A 25,869-nucleotide genomic window follows, 5' to 3' on the forward strand; every position below is an offset into this window, starting at 1 on the left:
GAACCAGCACTTTGAAGCGAATCCGGTATACTATTGGCAGCCAGTGCAGCGCTTGCAGCCCAGGCTGGATGTGGTCTCGCCTAGAGAGGCCCATCAACAGCCTGGCCGCAGCATTCTGTACTAGCTGCAGCTTCCGGATTTGCGACAGAGGCAGCCCTAAGTAGAGAGCGTTACAGTAGTCAAGCCTCGAGGTGACCGTCGCATGGATCATAGTGGCCAGGTCTTCACGGTCAAGGTAGGGGACCAACTGCCAAGCCAGCCGCAGATGGTAAAAGGCCGCCCTGGCAGTGGTTGCCACCTGGGCCTCCATTATTAACGAGGAGTCCAGGAGCACCCCCAGGCTCTTAACCTCCTGCGGAGGCACCAACGGCACCCCGTTCAAGGCCGGGAGAGGGAGCCCCAACCCCAGACCGGTCCGACTCAGGCCCAGGAGCTCCGTCTTTGCCGGGTTTAATTTCAACTGACTGTCTGAGCCAACCAGCCACAGCTTGCAACATCCAATGAAGGTCATCGGGACCAGAGTCCAACTGGCCGACTAACATCAGATAGAGCTGGGTATCATCAGCATATTGATGACACCCAAGCCCACACCTCCTTGCAATCTGGGCGAGGGGGCGCATATAGATGTTAAACAACATAGGGGACAACACAGCTCCCTGGGGCACCCCACACTCAAGGGGATGCCTTCGGGATCGCTGGTCCCCGATCGCCACCCTCTGTCCCCGACCTTGTAGAAAAGAGGCAAACCATTGAAGAGCAAGCCCATGAATCCCCACGTTGGCGAGGCGGCGGGCCAGCAACTGGTGGTCGACCGTGTCAAACGCAGCCGACAGATCTAACAACACCAGTGCCGCCACGCCACCTCGATCCAGATGCCTATGTTATGTTAGCAGTAACAGATCGATCATGTGGATTAATAAGTGTTTTCTGCATTACTTTTAAGGAACTAGACTTCACATGTTGGAAAGTACAATGCTTTCCCTGGCATTAGGTAGTTACTCAAGTTAACTGGATACCCAAAGTTTGAATCCAGAGAGGCCTTTAAGGCCAACGAAGTTTTATTCACGGTATAAACTTTCGTGTGTGCTTGCACACAAAAGCTTATACGTTTATTGAACTTGAGGGCGCCTCTGGACTCAAACTTTGTTCTGTTACTTCAGACCAACATGGCTCCCCCACCTGGATACCAAAGTATAAGCATCAGCTTACTGCCGTAGTTAAGCCTCTCAGAAACCTTTAGAGATAGACATCAAAAGACCTTAAAAAGAAAATTATAGTTTCAGCTTTCTCTGTTTTTGAGTGTGTGCAGCACCTTTATATTATACGCTGTTTCTAAACTGTTCTCCATAAATGTGTCAGAATATCAATATAATAGTTTTAATATAGCCATCACAGCTGTTTCAGTGGCAGTTGTAAAGACTCTAAAATGTTATGTTGTACAAATACATTTCTGTTTAAATGTGTACAAAATCAGTGTCTTCAGTACATCTCCAGTACACTCCTTGACCTATTCTGTTGTAAAAGAAGGAACTAAATTAATGTTTCTGCTATTTAATTTATTATCCTGTGCTGCCCTCTACAGGTCTAATGATGTAGATCTTTGGAGCCGGGTAAGTGAAGCCTGATTGAAATAAGTAGAGATACTTGAAATGCACAAAAGCTTTATGGTCTTAGTCCAAAGTGACTGACTTGACATTACTGTATCTGGTCAAATACATTATTTAAATTTTTTAAGGGTGCTCTTCAGCCTAAGTTAAGAAGCCGTTGATCTCCTAGTGAATTTGAAAGGACTTTAAAGTACTAGATTTTGGCTGGATCATGCATGTTGACTGTTAATCAGCTCCTTAATTGAAAGATGCTTGAGCTTTGTGGCTTCATAGAAAAACAGTGCAGTGTATTTTTTCCCCTGCTAATAATGCAGTATGTATAAAATAGGGGTGGGATGGGGTAAGGAAACAAATCTGGCTCATTTAGAAAACCCAGAGTAGACCCATACAATTTTACTATGTAAAATCTGAAGCATAAGTACCCTAGAAGAAGTAGTCAGAGAATTAGCAAAATATGCAAAGGTTAGCTAGCAAAATATGCAAAGGATTTTTCCATTTCACAAAAAAATACTTCAGAAATAAGAACCCGATACTGGTGATACTGGTAGTGATAAGCAAGTTGGCACTAAAATGAGTTTTTGTTGCCTTCCCCTAATGAGCACCAAATCGGGTTTAGAAAGCATGCTTGCATCAGTGTGTAACAGCAATGTATTGCATGCATCTATATTATGTACTTTATCAATATTCTTATGTTTTCTCTTCTGTTTCTGTGATTAACATTTTGAGCTTTGGATGTGCATGGTTTACAGATTTTCTAGGGCTTTTGTATGCTCTGGATTGTGATGATTTAGATATCAAGTTGTAGGTCCAGCAGTTGTTCTTCTCTAAAAGTCTTGTATTGATGATAACAAGATACACATGATTCTTGCCAATGCAAAGTTTTTGCTAAATTAAGAAGTGGGTAATATCTATTAATGCAGACGGATGTACTCACATCGCAAAATAGTGTGTTTTAAAATGAAAATTATGTTAGCATGACTATAAATTGTATGTATTTTAAAATCTTCATCTATAACTACTATGATTAATAACTGTAACTTAACTTTGGTAGGAAGGTAAAACATTTATTGTAGTCCCCCCCCCAAAAAAACTCATTGCAGTGTCTAAGATGGTAACAAATTAAGCCCTGTATTTTAGGTGCTTATTGGATTTCTTATTATGAAATTGAATGCAAGCCTAGAGCATAGCAAGTGTCTGGTTTCCATTGTTCATTCCAGTTTAAAAACAAATATTGCACATGTTGTTTCTGAGGAAAAACAAAAACAGCCCTCTGTAGTATACGCAACTGTGCTTGTACAAATGGAGACAGGCTGCCTTCAGTAAAAAAAAATCATTTTTTTGAGTGGGGGCAGAGAACAGCATTTCAGCCACTTGCCCGGCTTGTATGAAGAAGACATCAGCACTGTGATAATCTGGTTGGGTGGTTGATAGGTATTGAGGGCTGCACAGTTGCATGGCAGCCACAACTGCTGTCTGTGTAGGCAGGCTACAAGCAACTTAAAAACAGCTCCACTGCTGATGGGAAGGGAGTGTGCGTGGAGGGGGATGCTTTTCAGGATCAAATTGCTCTATATTGGAGCAGGGTGGGGCAGCTGACAGTCAAAATCTGTTACTCCTGAAGTCAGACTCGGCCACTATTGGATCAGTTAGTTGTTAGGCATATAAAAGCTAATGCTTGCTGCAGTATGATCGTACCCAAGTCTGAAAAAAATACTTTGGGTGTAGTAAGTGCCTTTAGTATTGAGTCCAGCTATGCTGTCGTTCTTGTAAATATGAGATACTTCGTTGGTGTGGTGTCTGCTTTGATGTTCCTGGTTAAAATGACATGACACTTTATATACAGTTTTTACATATTTAAATTTTATAGTAATATAGCATGTGCCAGTTTTATTCCCTAGTGCTTAATTTCCAAAACAACAATAGTTAATAATGCTCTAAGCAAAAGCAATCTTTTTTCTTTTCACTAATATGGATAAAATACATGAACAAGAATTATGAAGAGTTTCTTATTGCTTCACTTCCCAAAACATCTGGTGTGCAACATATGTATTTTTAAAATACATTTACCAAAAAAGCCTTCCTTTAAAAAAAATGAATTGCTGTGATGTGGCATAAATAATACCTTAGTGAAGCGATGCTTTATTATTTGCAGAATTCAATTTCAGATACTATTTGCCCTTGCTTGCTTCTCTTGGCTGCAATGTACGATTATTCTGTCTTACCAGATAACAGAACTGTTGTACAAAGATGGACGTTATTGCCAGACGCCTCCAGGACCAACTGGTAGAGTTTCAATTTCTATGATTGTAACTTATCCACAAATCCGTTCTTCTGTGTAATGATGGGCTTGAGGGATTACAACAGTAAACACTGATTACTTCTCTTTGAAAGTGAAATTTGAAAACATGTTGGGTAAAATCTTTATCCATATAATCGCAGTATATTTTATAGAGTCCATGAGGTTTTAGTTGTGTGACTTTTTTCTTTTTTAATTAAAAATGTTTCCCATACTTAGAGATGTTTGTGTGTTAAGTGAAATAGAAATATTTGTGCCGTAATATAATCAAAATATTTAAACAAAAGCTTCTTGTAATATAAACATACTTCATTTTTGGAGTTTTCTCTAATAGAACAAAAATGGCACTTGGTGTCTCAAATATGCTGCTTTAAAAAGAAATTAAAAGAATAAGGTGCATGTCACTATAGGGGTCTCTTATGGAAAGCTCATTAGCTTTCCTGATGCTCCTATACATTTTATGCTTGAGTGCTGAAGAAAATTAGTGCTGTTAGCTATACAGCATCTTTTGTTAATCTTGATTTTCATTGGCTAATAAGCAGCTCTCCACAGGATTATTGGATCTGGTTGTTAAAAATCATTTAATACTCTTTACTGTATTCATGTTCACTCACTGGCTGCAAAAAGCATTGTAAATACTGTGGAATATGCAAAAACTGTGTACGCCATGCTCTCAGAAGCTTTCTTTATTTCCTTTTGAATAAATGACAAAATATTTATGGCAACTATTTTGGGGTAGTGGGCAGAGGAGTGCGGGGGGGGAAGAGGCCTTGGGCAGTACTGCTTCTGTCACACAGCAGTGGGAAAAATAGATTGGAGAAAGATTTTGTACTGAAAAGCTGTCACTGGGTTTGAAAATAATTAATATTCCTTTCACTCACCAGTTAGATATGTGCTCCCAAACCACATAATCTCTATGCCTCAGTGATCATTGTTGCCATTTCAGAGCCTCTCATCAGGGTGACATCTCACACCAAAATGATTTCTTATAAATTAATCTTGATAACATGACAGTGTCAGTAATTTTAGTGGAATGCTTTCTCTTGTGTTTTTTTCGCCTCCCGCAGAAGCTGTTGGCTATTTTCTTTATAGCTTGATTGACAGCATGAGTGACTCAGAGGTACAGGCCAAGGAGGAGCGGTTGAGACAATACTTCCATCAGCTGAAGAAGATGGTACCATTTCATTTTTTGCTACATAATGCCTGTCCTGCCTGACATGTATCTATTAGATTTGAAATTGCAGCTTTTAAGTACAACCAGACCACTTCTCAATGACATGCAAGTGCTGGAGACTTAAATTATGTCTGAAATTTGTCTAACGGAAATTATCTCAGTTTGTTTGTGTTTTTAAAACTCATGTAATTTTCTCCATCTCTTGGTACAGAATATAGTAATCCCTCCCAACATCTTCAGAGGTATTCGCAACTTACTGGACAGCTGCCATGTTCCCGAATTAATTAAGGTGTGTAGTGGTAAATAACTTTTTTCCTCTGTGAATCTGAAATATATGTACATATTTCCATTGTTGTGGAAAATGTAAAGTACCTACCTCAACTACACAAGCATCCTAATCTTATACATCTTGGGGGGAAATTGCTGTGAAAGTAGGGAATTTTTTAAAACTCCAACTATGAGGAAAACGGTGTAACAAGTAACAGTGTAGCTAGAAATACTACTGAAACATGAATTTGTTCTCCTTAAGAAATTAATGCATCATAAATCTTTTTGTGTTTATGTTCAAATGTGTTCTTATTTTTTAGGATGCAGTTTTATTGACTGATAGAGAAAAGCTTTCACAAGGTGGTATAGCAAAAGTAAGTAGTCTGGCGGCAACTATTCAGTTTCCTGAGTTAGAAATCAAATAAGTTCATTAGCACCAAAACAAGGATATAGCTTCCAAGGCGGTGATTTTTATTGTGTTATTTTGGCCTTTTTTTAGGAGATATTATGGGTAGCGTTATTAACAATGGAAGTATTTGACTTTCTACTGAGAATGTCTAAATGGTGTTCTTGGCTTTCCTGGAAACTGGCTTGAACTTCTTGGGCATTAGTCTTTTTGACTCAATTTTCTTATTTAGAAAATATAGCTTCACAAGAATGATTTTAGGGTTGTATTTGTTCCCCACTGATCAGAAAGGGAAGATGCTCAAATATCTCTTACTTTGATCACATCATTTGTTTTTTTACTGAGTAGAGAGGCTTACACACAGAAGGAGGGAAGGCAGGATGGGATACACCCAGTGTGGAAGGTTCTCCATTGTGCAAACTTCTAGATTGCCTAGGACAATTATCAGAGATAGGCATAGGACAATCATTTTTCAAAGCCATTATATTTTGATGTGTGTGCATGGGAAGTGAGAATCCGGTTTGGTGTTTGGGGATTTTGTATCTAGTGTACAAAAGAGAAAATACAAAAATGCTACAACATACTTTGTTACTACTGGAATTTAACAATGAACTTATTCTTGCTTTTCTCATTCCTTTCATATCTTCATTGATTCCCCCAAAAATGTGTTCTAAGAAACTACATGTATTTTGATATCTTCCCATTATCCTGCTTAGTATGTAGGACTTTCAGTGACTGAGTTGGAGGAAAAGCTTACACAGCTTAAAGCTGAGAACCAGCCTGTTGGAGATATTCTAAAGCAGCTCATATTTGATCTTTGTTCAGAAGAGGTAACTTTTGATACTGCTGTGTTTTGCATTGCTACTGTTTGGGTATTGTATTTAAATGGATGTTAATGGCTTTATTTATACAGCATCATCAATGCATACGGCCTTTTACAGAGTACAAGTAAACAAATGACAATTCTCTGACCTAAGCTGCTTACAGTCTAGAGGTAGGTGGGATAGGGAAAGCAGTGTTAATAAGAAATGATTTTGAGCAAATGCAGTTATATGTCCTTCGGCTTCATTTCAGTTTGCAGGAATTAGTATAGATGAGCAAGGAAAAGTGTACTGTTTTGAAGGTTCAGGTTTTGGCCCTTGTAAATCAAACCCAAGTGCAAAATTAAAGCAAATTAAAGTAAAAAGTCAAATCATTTCAGTTACCCCATGAATGGCATGTTTTGGGAGTTCTCTGGTTTGTTAATGGTAATCTGCAAAGTGAATGATCGTAACAGCTGTGATAGGTTTATCATACATGCCAAATGTCCTTTCAAGCCACGGCTCTGGTCTCTTGTATCTAGATTGTCAAGCAACTGATACATGCATAGTCATTTGCAAGTCAAATATTACAAGGTGGTTAATGTGGGGATTGAAATTCCATTTTCCTGCTGGAGAAAAGCTTTCTGAGATAAAGAGGCTCTTGCTTTCATCAGCAGGCATCCAGCTGTAGTTCATATTTTTGTGTAGGTCTGCAATTTGCTGTGTGTTCCCAGGCTTTGGTCTAATTTCGTGTTTGCATAGTATCGCTATTATGTCCATGATTTTACAGAAAACAAGGCATATTACTTAACCTTATAGTTTGTATTGTGTAATGAAAGAAATACAGATGTGTTTGTCTTCATGTATACAGTAACAAAAAGCTGTCAAAAGCTTTAACATGACCTCTGTTTGTATGCAACAGAACCTCTATCGTATTTTAAAGCTATATTATGTCTGCCCAAGCAGCTTTCTTAAAAAGGATATGGAAATAGTCCCTTGGTTTTGAAAAGTCTGACACTTTATTTAATTTAGTTAAAACTTACAAAAATATAAAGCAATATGTATGTTGATATTTTACCAAGAAATAAGAACCTTAATAATATTATATACCTGAGATTCCCTATAAACTATACAAGCCACTTGCGTAACAAAGATTTTGATTGGCCGAGTTCAGATCACTGGCTAAAATAGCTGTAATTTGTCTTTGAAAATATAAAGTACACAAGCTTTTAACCAGCAGCATTGAGGCTATGCATTATATAGATAAATGTACAGCCAGTGCTTGAATTCAAAATGTCATGTGGACTTTTCTCTTTTACTTAATGCTCCTTCCAGAATATGCAGAAAGCCCTTGAACTGAAAGCCAGATATGAATCGGACATGGTTGTTGGTGGCTATGCCGCCTTAATAAATTTGTGCTGTCGACATGATAATGCAGAAGAGGCAATGAACCTGAAAGAAGAACTGTAAGTACACCAGCACTGAGAGATGTCACCGAGATTTATGCTGATACACAGACCTTATTGAATTAAGTAGGTTGTGTATTAAGCCCCCCTCATGCATTTTTAATTAGCTTTTCTCCTGATAAAAATATTTTGCTGAAATTCAAGATTGGTTGTAACAAGTTGTCATGATTATATAATCACTTTTGAACACACATGTTTGTTAGTGCTGCTCTACATTGGATATTCATAAATTCATTTCTGATAGGGTCTTAACAATTACCTTGGCATTCCTGTTTGCTTTCTTAGGTGAGCAAAGTACCTGGGTAACAGCACTTGTAAGTGACATTAGGTTTTTCTACCAGTCGGCAAGCATTTCTTCTTTGGAATCCCTATTTTCATAGATAATATCTTGGTTGTGAAAATTACCTCCTAGCTAAAATCTGTAATGTCCAATTTCTCAAGGAACAAAGTACTTTGCTGCTTCCTTTTCTTCTGCATTGTTTTTCTTCTTTGGTTTTAATGTCAAGGTAAAATTTTTTTTTAATTGCATGTTTTGGAATTTCCTTTTGCTATTTTGGCATAACATTGTCCCAGGGTGGAGAGTGATTTAACCCAGATTTAGCAAGCAGGGATGAGCTACAGCATCGTTTGTGCCATACTTTTCTCCTCCCCTCCTTAATTTATGCGCAAATTATGCGCACACAGGTTTGGGATTATATGTGACTACTGCAAACACTGATTAGTGTGAAACCTGGTATGTTCCTAAATTTGCATGAAGAAGTCTGTTTTAATCAAGTTCTCTAAACCATGGTTGTGGTACAACTATTCCCAGCTAAAACTACCTACTCACTGCTAGAGTGTCCCTTTCTATATCTCAAACAAATAGAGGCCCCAGGTGCATGTAGGTCTTTCTAGCAATAGTCAAGACAATTTAATCAAGAAGCACCCATTAGATATTTAGTAGTTTGCTGTCGGTGCTTGAGCAAATTCTTGGCAGTGCTTTGTAGGAACAAGTTGTACAATAAACTTGCTTGTAAAATATCCTGTGGAGCACCTCTGTTCAGTTTGCCTTGAGCTCACAGGATTGCTTACACAACTGAATTACTGAGATTACTGAGAGAATCTATTCAAATTAAATGTTTCTGCATGTATTACTTGCTGTGTTCAAAGATGGGGAAATTTAATGGTTGTTGACAAATCACAGCCTCTTGGAATTATCACAAGAGATAGGGTATCCAGCCCCCCTTGAATCTGAGCACTGTTTAGCGTTGTTCAGATCCACTAAGGATAGCTAAACTTTATATCAGTCTTTAGAGTTGAGTAAAATCAGCCTTTGCAAATATGCTGCTCGGTGTAGTTTAGCATTGTGTATTTATAAACTGATGTGTGCCCCTAGTGGTACAAAAATAACATAATGAATTCTCACAAAGTAATGAGACATGTAGTAAGTACTGTTTTAAAAGGAAGTGCAATGAAATGCTTTAAGCCAAGCCAACTGATGCCAGTAGGTAATTTTCTTTAGAAAATATATCCTTTCATTAACAGTTTAAGAGCTGAGGATATCAAGAAAGTATAGAATGGCACCTGTTGGACGGATTGAAAGAATGTTTGATGTTGACTATAGTTTTATGTTTGGTTGTGGATCAATGCCACTTGACAGCACTGTGTCAGATTTATATTCTTAATTTTTTTCTTTGTCCAAGTTCCCCAAATACTAACAAAACCTTTTAACTATCTACAGAAATGATCACAATAGTTACATGCATTTGTTTCAAGAAATTTTGTTTCCCCAACATTCTCACTGGAGTGTTGTTCTTCATGGTAGAAAATTGATAGAGTTTCCTGAACTTTGTTAACTTGCTGGGTGGACAAAAAGAGTAAAGCTTCCTTCAAAAATCATAGCAGAGGTTTGTCCTTGAGATGTATAAGCACAGCCTGCCTCATTCCTTCCCCCCACCTCATTCATAGAGTTTGATTTAAAGGATTCCAGGTTTTAGAAGCCCTGAAATAAGATTGTTTACCACAAGAAGGGGGACCTGTGATACTCGCGGGGGGGGGATGCTCCACGGGAGAAGCAGCTGCAGGTGAGCCTTCTCCCCTGTCCTGTCCCCGGCACCCACGGCGAGGCCTGACCTTGGCCCGCCAAGCTTCCCCCTCCCTAGCAGCGGCGGCGCATCGCTGGCTCGCCGAACTTCCCTCCCCTGGGTGCGGTGCTTTGCTGGCCCGCTGAGCTTTCCCCCTTCTCCCCTCGACGGCAGCAAGGCCTCAGCCACCCGCAGAAATTCCTCCTTCTCTCCCTCCCTCCTCCCCCCCCAGGCAGCAAAGCCTCGCCGTCCCACCGAAATTTCTCCTCCCCCCCAGTGGCGTCGGCGAGGCTTTGCCGGCCCGCCAAGCTTTCCCCCTTCCCAGCCCGCTGAAATTTCTCCTTCCCTCTCTCCCTCCCCCCGGTGGCGAGGCCTCGTCAGCCTGCCCAACGTTCTTCTTCCTCCCCCGGCGGTGGCGAGGCCTCACCAGTCGCCCAAGCCTTCTCCCCCCACACTTCCCCTCCCGCTGCTGCCGAAGCTGTTCCAAGAGCGTTCCCTGCGCATGCGCAGGGGTCGTTCTTTTACTTTTGGGGGGATTTCAGTATCCCCCCTATACTTTTTTACAGTTTTTAGATTTTTCTGCACATCTGATGATCACCCTAGATGTACAGGAAAATCTCCCTGCCCTCCAGGCAATGTTCCCTCTAAGCTGTGGAGTCTTGTGAGCAAAAATTCTACTTTGTGAGCTCCTGGCATTAAAGTTGTGAGTGAGCCATTTGGCTACTGCATAAATTAGTTTGATCTGGGAGCCATCTTTCTCAAGCCAGGACAAAAATGTGTTAGCCAGAGGCTAAAAAACTGTGAACTAGCTCACACTAACTCAGCTTAAAGGGAACACTGCCTTCAGGTGCCCTCGATGTGCGGATTTAGATATCCGCACGCAGGGGGCGCCTTCGCTATTAGATATATAGATGATGCCTGATGAATAGGAGCTTGTCTCTTCCTCTCCATACACCTCCAACCAGAATTCTAAATTGGGATTAAATCCTGATTTTAGAACTTCAGTTTGTGAGGCAGAAACAAACTCCATTTGTATCTCGTGGTGAATTGCAACTTAAGGACATACGAGAACCTGGTGAATAGGAGCTTGTCTCTTCCTCTCCATACACCTCCAACCAGAATTCTAAATTGGGATTAAATCCTGATTTTAGAACTTCAGTTTGTGAGGCAGAAACAAACTCCATTTGTATCTCGTGGTGAATTGCAACTTAAGGACATAAGAGAAGCCATGTTGGATCAGGTCAGTGGCCCATCCAGTCCAACACTGTGTCACACAGCAGCCAAAATCCAGGTGCTATCAGGAGGTCCAGCAGCAAGGCCAGAACTCCAGAAACCCTCCCACTGTTGCCCCCCCAAGCACCAAGAATACAGAGCATCACTGTGCTAGATGTGTTCCATCTATATGTGTTCCATCTATATGTTGTGGCTAATAGCCACTGATGGACCTGTGCTCCATATGTTTATCCAATCTCCTCTTGAAGAGCTTATAGCCACTGCCACTTCCTGCGGCAGTGAATTCCACTAGTTAATACTCTTTGGGTGAAGAAGTACTTCCTTTGATCTGTTCATTAATTTCATTGGGTGCCCATGAGTTCTTGTACTGTGAGAAAACGAGAAGCTTGATTCATTGCCTTCCAAAGCCTGGAAGCCTGTGTGCAGTGTGACGAGCAGAGAGAAGTGAGGCAAGCACGCAGGCATGGCAACAAAATGTGTGTGTTACGACCATGGACCAACTGTTTATTGTGACATCTGAATGCAACCTAAATGTTTTCAGGCTGGGTTTCTCTCACTGTTTCATAATGTCTAGTTCCCAGTAACGTGTTAGAAATTAAAATTTTAATTATTATTCCATCATGATCAACAACAGAAAGTTGATGCAGTTTCTTTTAAATGTATTTTAGCTACCGTAAAGATTCATCTGCTGTTCTTGATGCAACAAAGTATGTAGCTTTGGTGAAAGTTTTGGTGAAATGTGGCAGACTGGAAGGTAAGTATTCTTGCTTTCAGTGTATTTATCGGCTATATAATAAAGGTATCTTGCCACCACCAGAATAAAAATGTGAGTTGATATTAATGGTATATCATGTCCTGCAAAGTGCTTGAACATTTTGCATACAAATTTGCATGTGAATTCAACCAGAGATACTTGGACAGTGTAGGCCATTAGTTTTAATGGATTGGCAAGCTTGTCATTTACATTTGCACAGCTCAGTGCTTTTTGCATTTCTGCAGCTAGTTTTTATTAGCATTACTGTTTGGATTGAGTTTGAAGATCATGACTTATGGCACAAATTGCGTATGTGCCTAGACTAATGGCTTTGTTTTTTGCTTAAGAAGGTCTGAAGTCTGAGCGTAAAGCCTATAAACATAACCTCCTTGTAAAGGGTCTAAACACTCCATGAAAAAAAATATCTGCAACTTTTAAAATAAATGTACTATAATATTAAGATCTTTAAATTTGTCATCTTATATTTTATTAGCACCACATCTTACAAGCAACATCTGAATTTTATGGCTAAATTAAGGCTTATTTTTGTTGCTTTTGATAATGAATATATTGCCTGTAATACATTATTTTGCTTTGAATATTGATTTCATAATAAATGATGTTTGCGACCAATAGGACATTACCATAATTATTTTTAAAAAAGCAGTCTGACAACATGTAATAATATTCAACAGAACATTTATACTATGTTCCCTTAGTTGAAAGGATACAGTATAAATTTGGATTGTTTGGGGGTGAGTTTTCATCTCCAAAGATGATAAAATTAGATCATCGCTATCTATGCAATGAAAAGATAATATCGTGTTTGTTTTCTAAAGCACACAGCATGCTGCAGCAGGCAGTTTCAAAAGATGAGCCTGCTTTTATGTAAAGTGGTCAAAACATTTTGCCTGTGCAATAATTAAGAACATTACAAAAAATGCACTTATTCCATATACCAAAATGTTTGTTTCTGCCTTCCTAATGAAGCTTAATGAACCTAATGTTTTAACATGCACTCTCTTAGAAAGCTTTCATTGGCTCTCCTTGGCTAATTAGTATCGACACAGCAAACAGGCCCTATCGGTATCAGACCATTAGTCTAGCTGTATATACAGTGTAAACACATCTTTATTATCTGGCCTCGTGACAAGCCATCTGCTGAAGAAACAATGGTGTGATTTAGCAGATGTTAGCACTGAGCGATAAAAGCATCCATTTAGTAGGATCTTGTTGCTATAGGGCAGACTCTACAGGGTTATGTGGTGCAGAGTGGGCACACAGTTCCTATCTGTAATTTGTAGTCAAAGTTGCAGCAAAATGATAAAACCATGCTATTGTGGATTCATAATTGTAGTCTCGTTTAGAAATGCAAGTAGTAATTAACTTGAAATTGGCATTATACACCAGAATTTTCATTCCTCTGGTTTTTGAAATGCTGTTTTAATAGCAGTTTGTTTTCTCTCTACATGAAATTACCTAAGGGTCTTTTGTGATATTTCATTGTAGATGCTATTAACGTTTTAAAGGAGATGAAAGAGAAGGATGTCCCTATTAAAGATACAACTGTCACATCTTTTTTCCACCTCCTTAATGGTGTGGCCTTGCGAGGTGATGTTGAAACATTGAATCAGCTGCATGAGTCCATTGTGGCCCTGGGTTTAGCAAAGTCTACAGGAAACCTGTGTTCTCCCTTCATTACTGTTCATCTTGAAAAGTAAGTTGGTCTGTGCTTGTGTTGTAAATAAGGATGTAATAGGCTAGAATATGTGTGTCTAGGTGGTGGGAATGTGAGAATGCTCATCCAGCAACCAGGCTGTGCAGTTGGATTCAGGGTGTTTGCGAGGGTGGTGTACTCTTGGCCATCTCCACTACAGCGAAACTGTTCTAGAGCACCAGCCATTTAGAGATATAGGCTCCTATCATATGTATTCTGTAAACTATGTGCAGTCTCTATTGCATGAAATACCTTGTAGCACCTTCTGAATTTTGTCAGATTATTGGTTTTCTGGAACTGGGCAGATGCAGACAAATCCCATAAGCCCCCTTCTTAGAACCTGCTAGATCTCAGAATGCTGACAACTTGCCAATAATGCTAGTGTCTGCATGTCCCTAGGCAGGCTGGAGGCCTACACAGTCTGGGTGGGCCCTTCCTGCCTGTAGCACAGCTTCTTCACATTCCTGCAGAGTAATCCAAGAGATAATCATGGAACCAAGGCCTCGTGCTAGTATAGACCTTAGTTTATACAGAGGCTTGGAATGCTTCTTTATGAGGACAGTGCTTTCAGAGTAGCAGAGCATCAAGGGTACAGCAGTTTGACTGCCCCAAAGCCTTTAGAGAGTGAGAGATGTGTAGAACAAGATGAACTTCTAAACACATTTTAGTAAGTCATCCCAAAACTGTGTTCTGTTTTTAATGGTGATTTTGAGGAGATTGTATTGCTTTGGGTTGTGTGTTTTTTGTAAAAACTTGTTAAGTGCTTTTGAAATATTAAAGCAGTCTAACAATAAAATAAATCAAAATTTCACCTGCTGTGGGGCCAATCTGATTAGGCACCCAGATCCACCATCAGATTCTGGTTTGACTGGCCCATTCCTCATTAGGACAATTGCTCTGCTTAACTGTACATCCCACTGTGCTTATTTAGCTTGCAAGATGTTTATAGTCCCTCCATAGCTTTAACACCTAAACAATACAAGTTACATCTCTGAAAGTTTGCTTTGACTAATTTTATATAAGATTTTACTTAAGTGAACAGCCCAGTCAAAGAGAGTCAGATGTTGTATTGGCAACTGAGGAACCTTTATTGCATTATGTCAGGAATAGGGAAGACATGCTGCAATGGCACCCGGGCTGCTGGTGTAACACACAGAGAGAGTCATAGGTAGAATATGCAATGATCCAAATAACAAAAAGAGGACAGTTCTTACTATTTTAGATTTTGTGATGAGAGAACTTAGGGCCCTTCTTAGGTTAAGCATGTTTTTTTTCCTATTTGGGTCTGAAGGTTCTGTCTCAGACTCTTGTCAGAGGTCCTGGTTAAACGAACAGCAGCCCTGATAATTTGCTTTAGTTTTCCAATTTGCAAAACATACACATTTTACTTTCTCAGTTGTGTACTCAATGTCCCATCCTTGGGAAGAAGAGAGAGTTTGAATAGATGGATTGATGCCCAGAAAAATCTCTGAACAATCTGGTCTAATAGTTCACAGTTTTGATACACATATTTCGGTAAGAGACTTCTTCTGTTCTCAGAGAAACACTCACCTTGTACAATTAGAAGTTACAAGTCAGAAGCTTTTGGTATGGTTATGTCATGTGGATTTCATGTAATTGGGCCTATATAAGATACCCGCACCCAAAACATCCCTGAATCTCTCAGATGTAGGTTGCATGAGACTATATAATCTTTCTGAAAGCACTTTAGTGAGAATCTCAGAAATGTATCTTATATTTTAGTCTTTAGATAAGATAAGGAATGATATGTATGTATTTCTGTTTCTGATTTCATGTACATATGCAAGGATATTTTTTGTCATACGTACTCATTTCAACAATAATTAGGCTGATCTTAAATAAAGATCTTAAAACAAAAATGTGAGCAATCTTTGGGATCCAAGGTTTTCACTTGACACCTGGAAATAAACGTCTGACGTGTTCATTCAGAGGGCTGTAGCCTATAGAGGCTGGGTGTTGAAGAGGATAGCCATCTCAATATAGCTCTGTGTTTTAGTAGTTTTGTTCCTTTGGTACAGGCAAAGAAACCTTTTGTTTCTATGTATCTGTTTTTTAAAAAAGATTCTTTTACAGGGTGGGGGAGGAGTGACCAGTTGCAGTTCTGCTAGAATGGTAGGTTAGAAAGAAATATAAATATGCATTCAGATATTTCTCCTTTAAAATACTTAGGCTTTGAAAATATCAGTTGCTGTTTACTATATGAATATGGGTTGAAACCAAGAAAGAATGCATGAAGACTATTCCTGTAGCCAAATGAAAACAAAAACCTCAATGGATAACTGATTGAAACTCTTAAAATTGCTAAAGGTAGACAAGAAGCAAAAGTAAAAGGTGACAGAAATAGAATTAGAAGTCTAAACTCAGCATTCCAGCAACTTGCATATACAGTCACAGAGAGCTATTATAATAATCACTATTAAAAAAATAGAAGAGAACTACAAAAAAGGAAGAACAAGAGATCTGTTTCACAAGATCCAATAAATCAAAGGAAAATTTAGAACATGGTTAGGCATGCTGAAAGATGAACACAGAAGTACGTTAATTGAACAGGGCAAAACAAAGAAAACATGAGAACAGTACACTGAAGAACTATACAGAATAGATGAAAGGATGACAGATTCCTTCAGACTTTTGAAGAAGAGCCTACAGTTTTAGTAAATGAAGTGAAAGCTGCACTGAGAGCAGTTGGGAGAAACAAATCCTCAGGAGTAGATGGGATATCAGTAGAACTATAGTATCCCAAGCTACAGAAACGGAGTCCATCAAAATCTTAACAAGAATATGTCAACAGATATAGAAAATAAAACAAAAGCCCACAGAATGGACATGCTCAACTTACATTCCAATTCCTTTTAAAAGGAGACATCAGAGACTATTGGATCATCGCATTAATTTCTCACATGAGTAAAGTGATGCTCAAAATTTTACATTGCAAATTTACCTTGGTTACTGGAGCATACAGGAGAATTTCAGAAGAAAATCAGCTTGTGTTTCATAGATTCCAGCAAAGCTTTTGACTGTGTGGATCATGAAAAGCTATGGTTGATTTTTAAAAAATGGGTATCCCACATTTGATTGTTTTGATGTGTAACTGATTCTGTGGACAGGAGGCTACTGTTAGGACAGAATATGGAGAAACAGAATGGTTTCCAATTGGCGAAGGTGTCAGACAAGGTTGTATTTTATCTCCCTATTCAATTTGTATGCACAATATATCACAAGGAAAACTGGATTAGGTTTAGATGAAGGTGGATTGAAAAATGGAACATTAACCGTTTGAGATTTGTTGATGACACTACATTACTAGCAGAAAAAAGTGAAGACTTGAAACGACTGCTTCTGGAGGTTGAAGTAGAAAGTGCCAAAGCAGGATTACAGCTGCGCATCAAGAAGATGAAAGTAATGACTCCTGGGGAATTACACAATTTTAAGGATGTTGATAAAGAAATTGAAATTGTTAAAAGAGTTTCTATTCCTTGGCTCCATCATCAATCAAAAAGAAGACTGCAACCAAGAAATCAGAAGAAGATTGAGACTGGGAAGGGCAGACATGAAGGAAATAGAAAAGATTTTTAGATGCAAGGGTGTGTCACTGCAAGATCAAGGTGATTCATGCAGTAGTATCCCTGTTATTATGTATTGGTGTGAGAATTGGTCAATGAAGAAAGCTGACTGGAAGAAAGTAGATTCCTTTGAAATGTGGGTGCTAGATCAAATCAAGCCTGAACTCTCCCTAGAAGCTAAAATGACTAGGCTGAGGCCATTGTACTTTGGTCACATTATGAGAAGACAGGAGGCATTGGAAAAGGCAATAATGCTAGGAAAGCCTGACGGCAGCAGAAAAAGAGGAAAACCCAACATGAGATAGATTGATTCAGTCAAGGAAGCCACAGCCTTCAGATTGCAAGACCTGAGCAAGGCTGTTAACAACAGGACGTTTTGGAGGTCATTAATTCATAGCGGCACCATAAGTTGGAAGCAACATGATGGCACTTAACACACACATACATATATTATGCACAATATAATGTTAATTTTGAACCTGTATTGTCTCTGATGGCAAATTTGGTAAATAAGTATGAGTGTCCAGTTGACATTGATAGGGAGGTTGTGGAGAGGCACCTGGCTGCACTGGATGAATACAAATTCCTTGGGCCAGATGGTGTGCACCCAAGAGTGCTCAAAGAACTTTCTAAGGAACTTGCAGAGCCTCTGTCCATCATCTTCAAGGCCTCCTGGAGGACTGGGGATGTGCCACAAGATTGGAGAAGAGTAAATGTTATCCCAGTCTTTAAGAAAGGGAAGAAGGATGACCTGGGAAACTAAAGGCCACTCAGTCTGACTTCTGTTGATGGGATGATATTAGAGCAGATTTTAAAGGGATCGATCTGTAAGCATCTGAAGGACCACTTAGTGATCTGGGGAAGTCAGCATGGTTTTGTCCCCAACAGATCTTGTCAGACCAACCTGATTTCCTTCTTCAATCATGTGACGAGCTTACTGGATCGTGGGAACTCTGTTGATGTGATTTACCTGGATTTCAGTAAAGCTTTTGATAAGGTTCCCCATGACATTCTGATGGGAAAACTGGAAGACTGTGGACTGGACTATAGGACAATTCGGTGGATAGGGAACTGGTTAGAGGACTGCATCCAAAGAGTGGTGGTCAATGATGTTTCATCAGATTGGAGGGAGGTGTGGTTCAAAAGTGGAATCAGCTGCCTAGGGAGGTGGTAAAGCTCCCCTTCACTGACAGCTTTCAAGAAGAGACTGGATGAATATTTGTCAGAGATGCTTTAGGCTGGTCCTGCAATGAGCAGGGGGTTGGACTAAATGGTCTGTATGGCCCCTTCCAACTCTATGATTCTAAACAATATGGAAAGTGTTTTTATAGGCATAATTTTCTTAAATAAACTTCTCTCTGTCCATTCAAGCCTACTGGAAACTTACCATATATGCTTGCTTGTTTGTTTTTATTATTTATTTATTTACATTATTTATAGTTTACCTTTCAGCAACCATCATCTTTATTTTTAAAATTATTTTTATATTTTCTTACATAATATAAAGTAATAACATTATTAAAACAAACCATTAAAAATATAAACAGTATACCCAAATGTACATTTGACATTGTTGCAATAACTCAAACACATATGATTAACGCAATAGCCTTTAAGAAAGAATGACATCATAAAAACATAACAAGAGTAAAGACTTTGCGTTTTTGGAAATCAAACTATGACAGAAAATCTAATATAATACACCACACTTCTACAAAATCATTATGAGTCGAGCTTAACTTTCATCTTTATGAGTTTTTAAAACAACGTTCAGTCCTTTTTGATATTTTCCAGCACATCTTCTATTCCTTCATCAGCATTTTTCCCTTTGTGGTTATTATGTTCTTCTTCCTGGTCTAACTTCAAGTGTGATTCCAGCTATTTGGGGATCATACAGTACATGAGGGGATGTCATGAAGCCACATAGCAAACCAGCTAGCTACACAACAGAATTACTAAAGGTGAATGAAACCAGGAGAGTGTGAAGTCCATGTAAAGAAAAAATAGTTGAAAATTTTAAGGCAGAAGTGCTGTCTTTCATCACTGCTGAAAATGTTTCTGAAATTGATTGGGGAATTGTAGTTCAGCCCTGTAAGAAACATTCAACTGGTTAAAGTTTGACTTGGAAATGGAATGTAATCTCGAAATGAGTTGCTTTCTGCCCAAAATGATAATCCCCACTACCTCATGCTGCCCATTGAATAGACTCTGTGCTACAAAGACTGAATGAAAGCATCAGTCTCTTATGTTAGCAGGCATTAAATCTGCTACAGATTTGGTCTCAGTAGCCCTTGTTGAGGTTTGAGTATAGGTATTTATTCAAAGTTTAGCTCCTTGTCTTATTAACATTGTGGTTATTTTAACTTAAAGTAAAGGTAAAGGTTCCCTTGCTCGAAAGCCAGTCGAATCCGACTCTAGGGTTGCGGTGCTCATCTCCGTTTCAAAGCCGAAGAGCCAGTGCTGTCCGAAGATGTTTCCGTGGTCATGTGGCCGGCATAACTAAACACCAAGGCGCACGGAACGCTGTTACTTTCCCACTGAAGTGGTACCTATTTATCTACTTGCAATTTCTTGCTTTCGAACTGCTAGGTTGGCAGGAGCTGGAACTAGAGACGGGAGCTCACTCTATCATGCGGCAACTTGGGTCTCGAACTTAGTCTTACCAAAAATATGGCTTTTTCAAATAGTGTGCAATAATCCATCCCCACCTCCATTTTTTATATTTATTTCAAATGTCTCTATAATTTCTGGATTGTTTCCCTCCTTTCTAAAACTTGTGTGTGTGTGTTTTTAAGTGAAACAAAAGAGATTTGTCTCTCTTACTCCATTATTAAGAATTTTGCATCATCAGTTCCAAAGGACAAAAGTGGTTCATTTGCCCTAGAGGAACAGGACAGTGATAAGATGATTTTTCGTCAAGGATCATTGGGTCATAATTAAGTTACATTCATTGCTATTGCTTTTTGAAGGATGATTGGTAAATGACAGGCTTCATGTGTTTAGTACGGACAGTGTTCACCAGGGTTTTTTTCTCCCTCTGTCAGAAAATCCTGTTGAGCCTGATAATGTAAATGTGGCATTTTATTCTGAACAAAAGAGCAGGGAAATGAGCTATCTTGTCTAATCATTCAGTTGTTTAACACCGACTTCCAGTTTAGACTCAATTGGCTGGAAAGCACTTGACATGTGAAGTTAGTGCTGTTCGGAACGCATGTTTGAGTAAATTTTAAAGTAAGTGACAGCTAAATTGTACCTAGGGAAATTACAAAGCCTTCAACAGAGTTAATTTTTTGGGGAGGATTAGTTGTAATTGCAACACCAGTCTCCTTGAAGATTCCTCGTTATAGCAGATGAACAGGGGGGAAAATTTAGCTCTTTTGAGAGCCCTGTTCTCTTAACAGAATAATTTTTTAAGCTGATTGTACCTCACTGAAGTGATTTCCTTCCACACTAACATCTGCTTCAGACTTGCAGAAGGGGGTTGGTGGTTGTTGTTGTTTTTTGGCCTTTCTTTTCCCAGAGTCCTTTTTTCCTTTGCTTTCTTTAAATTCCTGCCTCTCAGTGATTTCAGGTTTGAGAGCTTTTCAATCAGTAAACCCCTTAGGTAAATTGCCACTTCACTAACACTTTATGCAGAACACTGAAGCACTTCATTCCAATTAAAATCAATATTTAGAGTCTTTTTTAAAAAACCAAGCAGTCTCCTTCATCTGGAAAGTTGTTTATAACAAGGAAAAAGGGTAGGATTGTGAGAGTGGCATCCTTTAAGCAAAGGGATTTATTGTAATTTAAAATTGAGAGGGGTACAAAAAAGAAGCCCAAGGCAGTTGATTGAAAATCAAGGTTGGAGCCTACAAATATTTTTCAGTGTGGATAATTTCCCATTTGTGCAATTAGGTGAAAGCTCAGCTAGGTTTGTGAGTGAACACTTCTGACTAGGGTTGCCAACCTCCAGGCAGGAAAAACGACACACAAGCAAACCCTGTGATATGAACAACTTTACAAAATTGCAACAATTTGTCCAACATTCTCACTTATACAATATTGTTAAAAAGTCCACATAGTCCAACATAATGAGTACCCGGTTGTGAACTCATTTCAACTTTACAGTCTTCCTCAGATGTAATCCTATATTTAAAGGAGGTGTCAGCTTCTTAATCCAGCTCAGTATTGTAAATTCTTAATTTCTTAATCCAGCTCAGTATTGTAAATTCTTGTTGCAATTTTGTAAAGTTTTAGAAAAGCAATGCAAATCTTATAAATGTTGTTCATATCACAGGGTTTGCTTGTGTGTTGTTTTTCCTCTGGATATCTGTCATCCCTTTTGTTTTGTGCTGCAACCTCCAGGCAGGGCCTGGAGATCTCCCAGAGTTAAAACTGATCTCCAGGCAACAGAGATCAGTTACCCCAAAGAAACTGACTTCTTCGGAGGGTGGACTCTGTGGCATTATACAACAAGATGGCAGCACGTAGGGAGCATTGGTGCTAGGCTCTCTGCAAGTTTCGGTAGTTTATTATCATGCCGATGCCCATGCGTGGACTTATATACCCTGCTTATGGACTTTCAATATTTCTGGGCAACTGCGGGAACCGGTGGGACCGGAGGAATGAGCTGTATCTTACCGTCCCCGAGGAGCAGTTCGATCGGCCTGGATGTGGCGACAACGCATGACGAAGCCGCGACGTCGATTAGTGATCCAGCTGAAGCCCAGGGTGCTCTTGACCGCACTGGCCGGTTGCCTGCTCCGCCGACTGCTTGGCTAGCTCGGCACGGACGCCCCTTTTGCCATCTCAGCTGTATGAGCCAGGCTGCTCTGAATTCTCTGGGGAAGCAGCTGGGGAGTCTGGGGGGGGTTGTTACCCCCCTTCAGTCTGCCTGGCGCGGTCCGGGAGCGGCGGAGCGGCTTGGGCAGCAACAACCGCAGCTTCCTGTTTCGTGGCCACCGACAACATCACGGACAGAGGCAAAGCTGGTGAAGCTGATGGGGAGTCCCAGACGCTGGAGAACATCAAACATCGCAGAATTGCCACCTACCGGCCTGAAGGGGCTGGAGAAAACCGGAAGTGCTGCTACACTGGTGACGAGGGGCCCCAGTGTAAAGGATATTCCACCCTGAGCTTCTGAGGACGAGGCTCCTGAGTTTTCGAGCTCCCGAGGACGATCAGACTGGAGGAAGATCTATTAGAACTGCACTGCTACTGCCACCCAAGGAAGATTCAATAGAACTGCACTGTTACTGCCATTCACAGACAAACCATCAACAGTAACTGGCTGACCATTCATTTATAGGGCAGTTTAGGCTTTTTAGACTTAATTAATTGGGATGGGGTAGTCTTATTATTTATTGATAGATTTTTTTACCAATTAATTGTGGGTCTAATTGATTAATTCGTTCTAACTAATTGGGGGATAATTTAACGAATTAATAGGTTAAACTGCATTACTGTCCTATACAAATGATTGATTATTAATTGATTGGTTTATAAATTGATCAATAAGAGATTGGTATAGCTTTAAGTTATAGTTGCCATTGATATGTCAGCCTTTATTTAAATTACTGGCTGAAGTAAAAGAGGGGAAATATAAAGAAATAGAAAAAGGCCATCAGAGGCTATTAGGTTAAATTGTATGTGCTTTAAGGAAATTAGAGTAAATTTAATGGTTAGATTGTAATATCAAATTTAGAAACAGGTGGTAGTTGAGCAAGCAGGGAACATCTACCAACATCTATTAAGAGCAGTGGCACATAGTGGAATAATAACATCAGCCAACTAAGTCAGTCAGTCTGAGGCTCCGGCTGGTTGCAGCTAGCGAAGACCACCAGGTGTGCTGATGCCCGGGCAAGGAATTCCAGTGCTCCTGGGGAGGGGAAAGTATAGCAGTGGGACCAGGCGTGGAGTTAAGGGAAGAGGACGGAGAAGCAGAATAGCTCGGCACCATTCCAGCCTGTGTCCCATCCCAAAGGTTGTATGCAGTGGGGCTAGGATTAATGATCCCCCTCTGACATTGGCGTTGTGCAATGCTAGGTCTATAAACAATAAGACCACGATCCTTCGGGACTTCCTGCTTGAGCAGAAGGTAGACCTGGCGTGCATGACTGAGACCTGGGTGCGAGATGGGGAGACAGTAGCTCTCTCCCAGTTAGCTCCTCCCGGGTTCTCGGTCTTTCACCAATCACAGACCAGGGGGCGGGGGGAGTAGCCCTATTCATTCGGGAGGCTTACTCCTTCAGAGCGCTCCCACCACCAAGGATCATGGGCATCGAGTGTGCCGGCCTGGTGTGGGAGGCCAGGGAGAGTTTGGCGATTTGGCTAGTGTACCGCCCATCCGATGCACCGGCCAATAGCTTGCATCCCTGGTGGAGGCTGGGCACTGGAACACCCTAGACCAGTGGTTCTCAGCCTGTGGGTCGCGACCCCTTTGGGGGTCAAACGACCCTTTCACAGGGGTCGCCTAACACCAGTGGTTCTCAACCTTAATTCTTCTCAACCTTAATTATTTTCGTTGTTACTTCATAACTGTAATTTTGCTACAGTTATGAATCGTAATGTAAATGTCTGGTATGCAGGATGTATTTTCATTGTTACAAATTGAACATAATTAAAGCATAATTAAAGTTATGAAGTAGCAACGAAAATAATTTTATGTTTGGGGGTCACCACAACATGAGGAACTGTATTAAAGGATCGTGGCATTAGGAAGGTTGAGAACCACTGCCCTAGACTGATAGTCCTGGGTGATTTCAATGTCCATGCTGATGATGCAACCTCTACGCAGGCAGCAGGCCTAGTATCGTCCATGGCGGCACTGGGACTCTCCCAATATGTAACGATCCCCACTCACCGAGCTGGGCACACGCTCGATCTGATCTTTGTGGCAGGGGTTACAGTGGACTGGATCACTGCTTTGGCGGTGCCATGGTCTGACCACCTTGCCCTGAACTGAATGTTTCACCCCAACCCTGTTTGGGCAGCAAGCGTATTTTAGCTCACCTGCGGAGCCAAATGGACCCAATGCGGCTCCAGATGGCTCTTCAGGATCCAATGCTCCCTGGCGGCTCATTAGATGAGCTAGTAGAGGACTGGCACAGCTGGTTCTCGACGGCCATCAATGAGATGGTTCCCTGGCGCCCTCTGCGCCCCCGCTCTAAGCTTGCTCCCTGGTATATCCAGGAGTTGCGGCTTATGAAACAAGGTCTAAGACGGTTAGAGAGACAGTGGCAGCGTGCCCGCAACAAAGTCACAAGAATCTTTTTTAAAAAATAATGTTTATTGGTTTTTACAAACATACAGACAAACAAACACACATAGATGAGAGTGGTAGTAACAACATCATATCTCTTAGATCGCCTCTTGCATATAGATTGATTTTCTCACCACATGGACCATTATTATTTTTGCAAGTCTATGTTTTAGATTAGCAGTTTTAACAATCCTAACTCTATATATATAACTATAAAATTACATAATCATAACAATCTATAATTACTACATCTCTATTACTATCTAAGCCAATTCTCTCCTGGTTAAACATTCTACAACAGTCTTCTATAAATTAACTTTTATCTTTACCTATTAACTAACTTTATAACGTTTCTATTTGTGCTAATATCTTCTATTATCCTTCCCTAAATATCCTTCTCACATATATAATCTAAGTCACTTTTTTACAGCTCATTCTCTAATATTTTATATTATCTTCTGTTTATAAAACTTCCTAGAACTCTAAAAATCTTCCCTAATTTTTTATGAGCTATAATTTTATGCATGCATATAAAAAGAAAGAGAAATATAATTTCAATTATAACCAATGTTAATTCATTGTCAATACAATTTCCCTTTGCCCATCTTAATCAGTTACACCAAAACGGGCTGATTTTATTATGGGCTATAATTTTATAGAAACCTTATTTCCACAATAAAGTCATTTTTCTGTGTCTCTCTTCCTTTGTCACCAATGTTAGTTCATTGCCAGTACAATTTTCTCTAGCCCATCTTAGTCAGTTGCACATAAACCAAAGTCCTCTAGATCAGCATTATTTAGGAGGTTTTATTTTTTTTCTTATTTTCGAAAGACCTTTTTTTCCATAAAGTCATTTTTCTGTGTCTCTCTTCCTTATAAGTAGAGGGTATTTCGGCTCATCTTCTGTATTCCATTTTTATGATGGTTAGTATTTTCATAGCTTCTGTTCTGTCTTCTCTGTGGAGTATAACTTTGAGGGTTGCAAAGTTTGACAGTCTTTTAGTAGATCTGTTGTTCTCACTGTAGCCTTGTTCATCTTGGTTGCAGGGTTGTTCTGTGTCTAGCAGTTTTAAGTGGTGATGATCCTTTTCTCTATAGGTTGAGTCAAGTTGTTTGCAGTGTTGTCTTGCAACTGGCAAGGTTTGCTGCTGGGATTCTTTTCCTCTGTAGGTTGGGTCCACTAAATTATAATATTGCTCTGTTTCTTGCGCTGTTTGATGCTGGAGTTCCTTTATCTGGCTTATAGTTTGGGTTGGTGG

The 25,869-nt window shown here is 39.9% G+C and overlaps 1 protein-coding gene across 1 annotated transcript in view; it reads left to right on the forward strand.

Annotated features, from left to right (window-relative positions):
- Positions 1 to 25,869, forward strand: part of LRPPRC (leucine rich pentatricopeptide repeat containing) — a 132,063-nt gene that overhangs the window by 37,761 nt on the left and 68,433 nt on the right. The window contains exons 13-21 of the mRNA XM_015410155.1: positions 1,583 to 1,610; positions 3,833 to 3,890; positions 4,971 to 5,077; positions 5,289 to 5,366; positions 5,665 to 5,718; positions 6,467 to 6,580; positions 7,886 to 8,016; positions 11,981 to 12,066; positions 13,576 to 13,783. Of these exons, the coding sequence (XP_015265641.1) occupies positions 1,583 to 1,610; positions 3,833 to 3,890; positions 4,971 to 5,077; positions 5,289 to 5,366; positions 5,665 to 5,718; positions 6,467 to 6,580; positions 7,886 to 8,016; positions 11,981 to 12,066; positions 13,576 to 13,783 (864 nt within the window). The remainder of the gene's footprint in view (positions 1 to 1,582; positions 1,611 to 3,832; positions 3,891 to 4,970; positions 5,078 to 5,288; positions 5,367 to 5,664; positions 5,719 to 6,466; positions 6,581 to 7,885; positions 8,017 to 11,980; positions 12,067 to 13,575; positions 13,784 to 25,869) is intronic.

This window comes from Gekko japonicus, unplaced genomic scaffold (genome assembly GCF_001447785.1).
Source record: "Gekko japonicus isolate JY-2015 unplaced genomic scaffold, Gekko_japonicus_V1.1 scaffold681, whole genome shotgun sequence".
NCBI lineage: Eukaryota > Metazoa > Chordata > Lepidosauria > Squamata > Gekkonidae > Gekko > Gekko japonicus.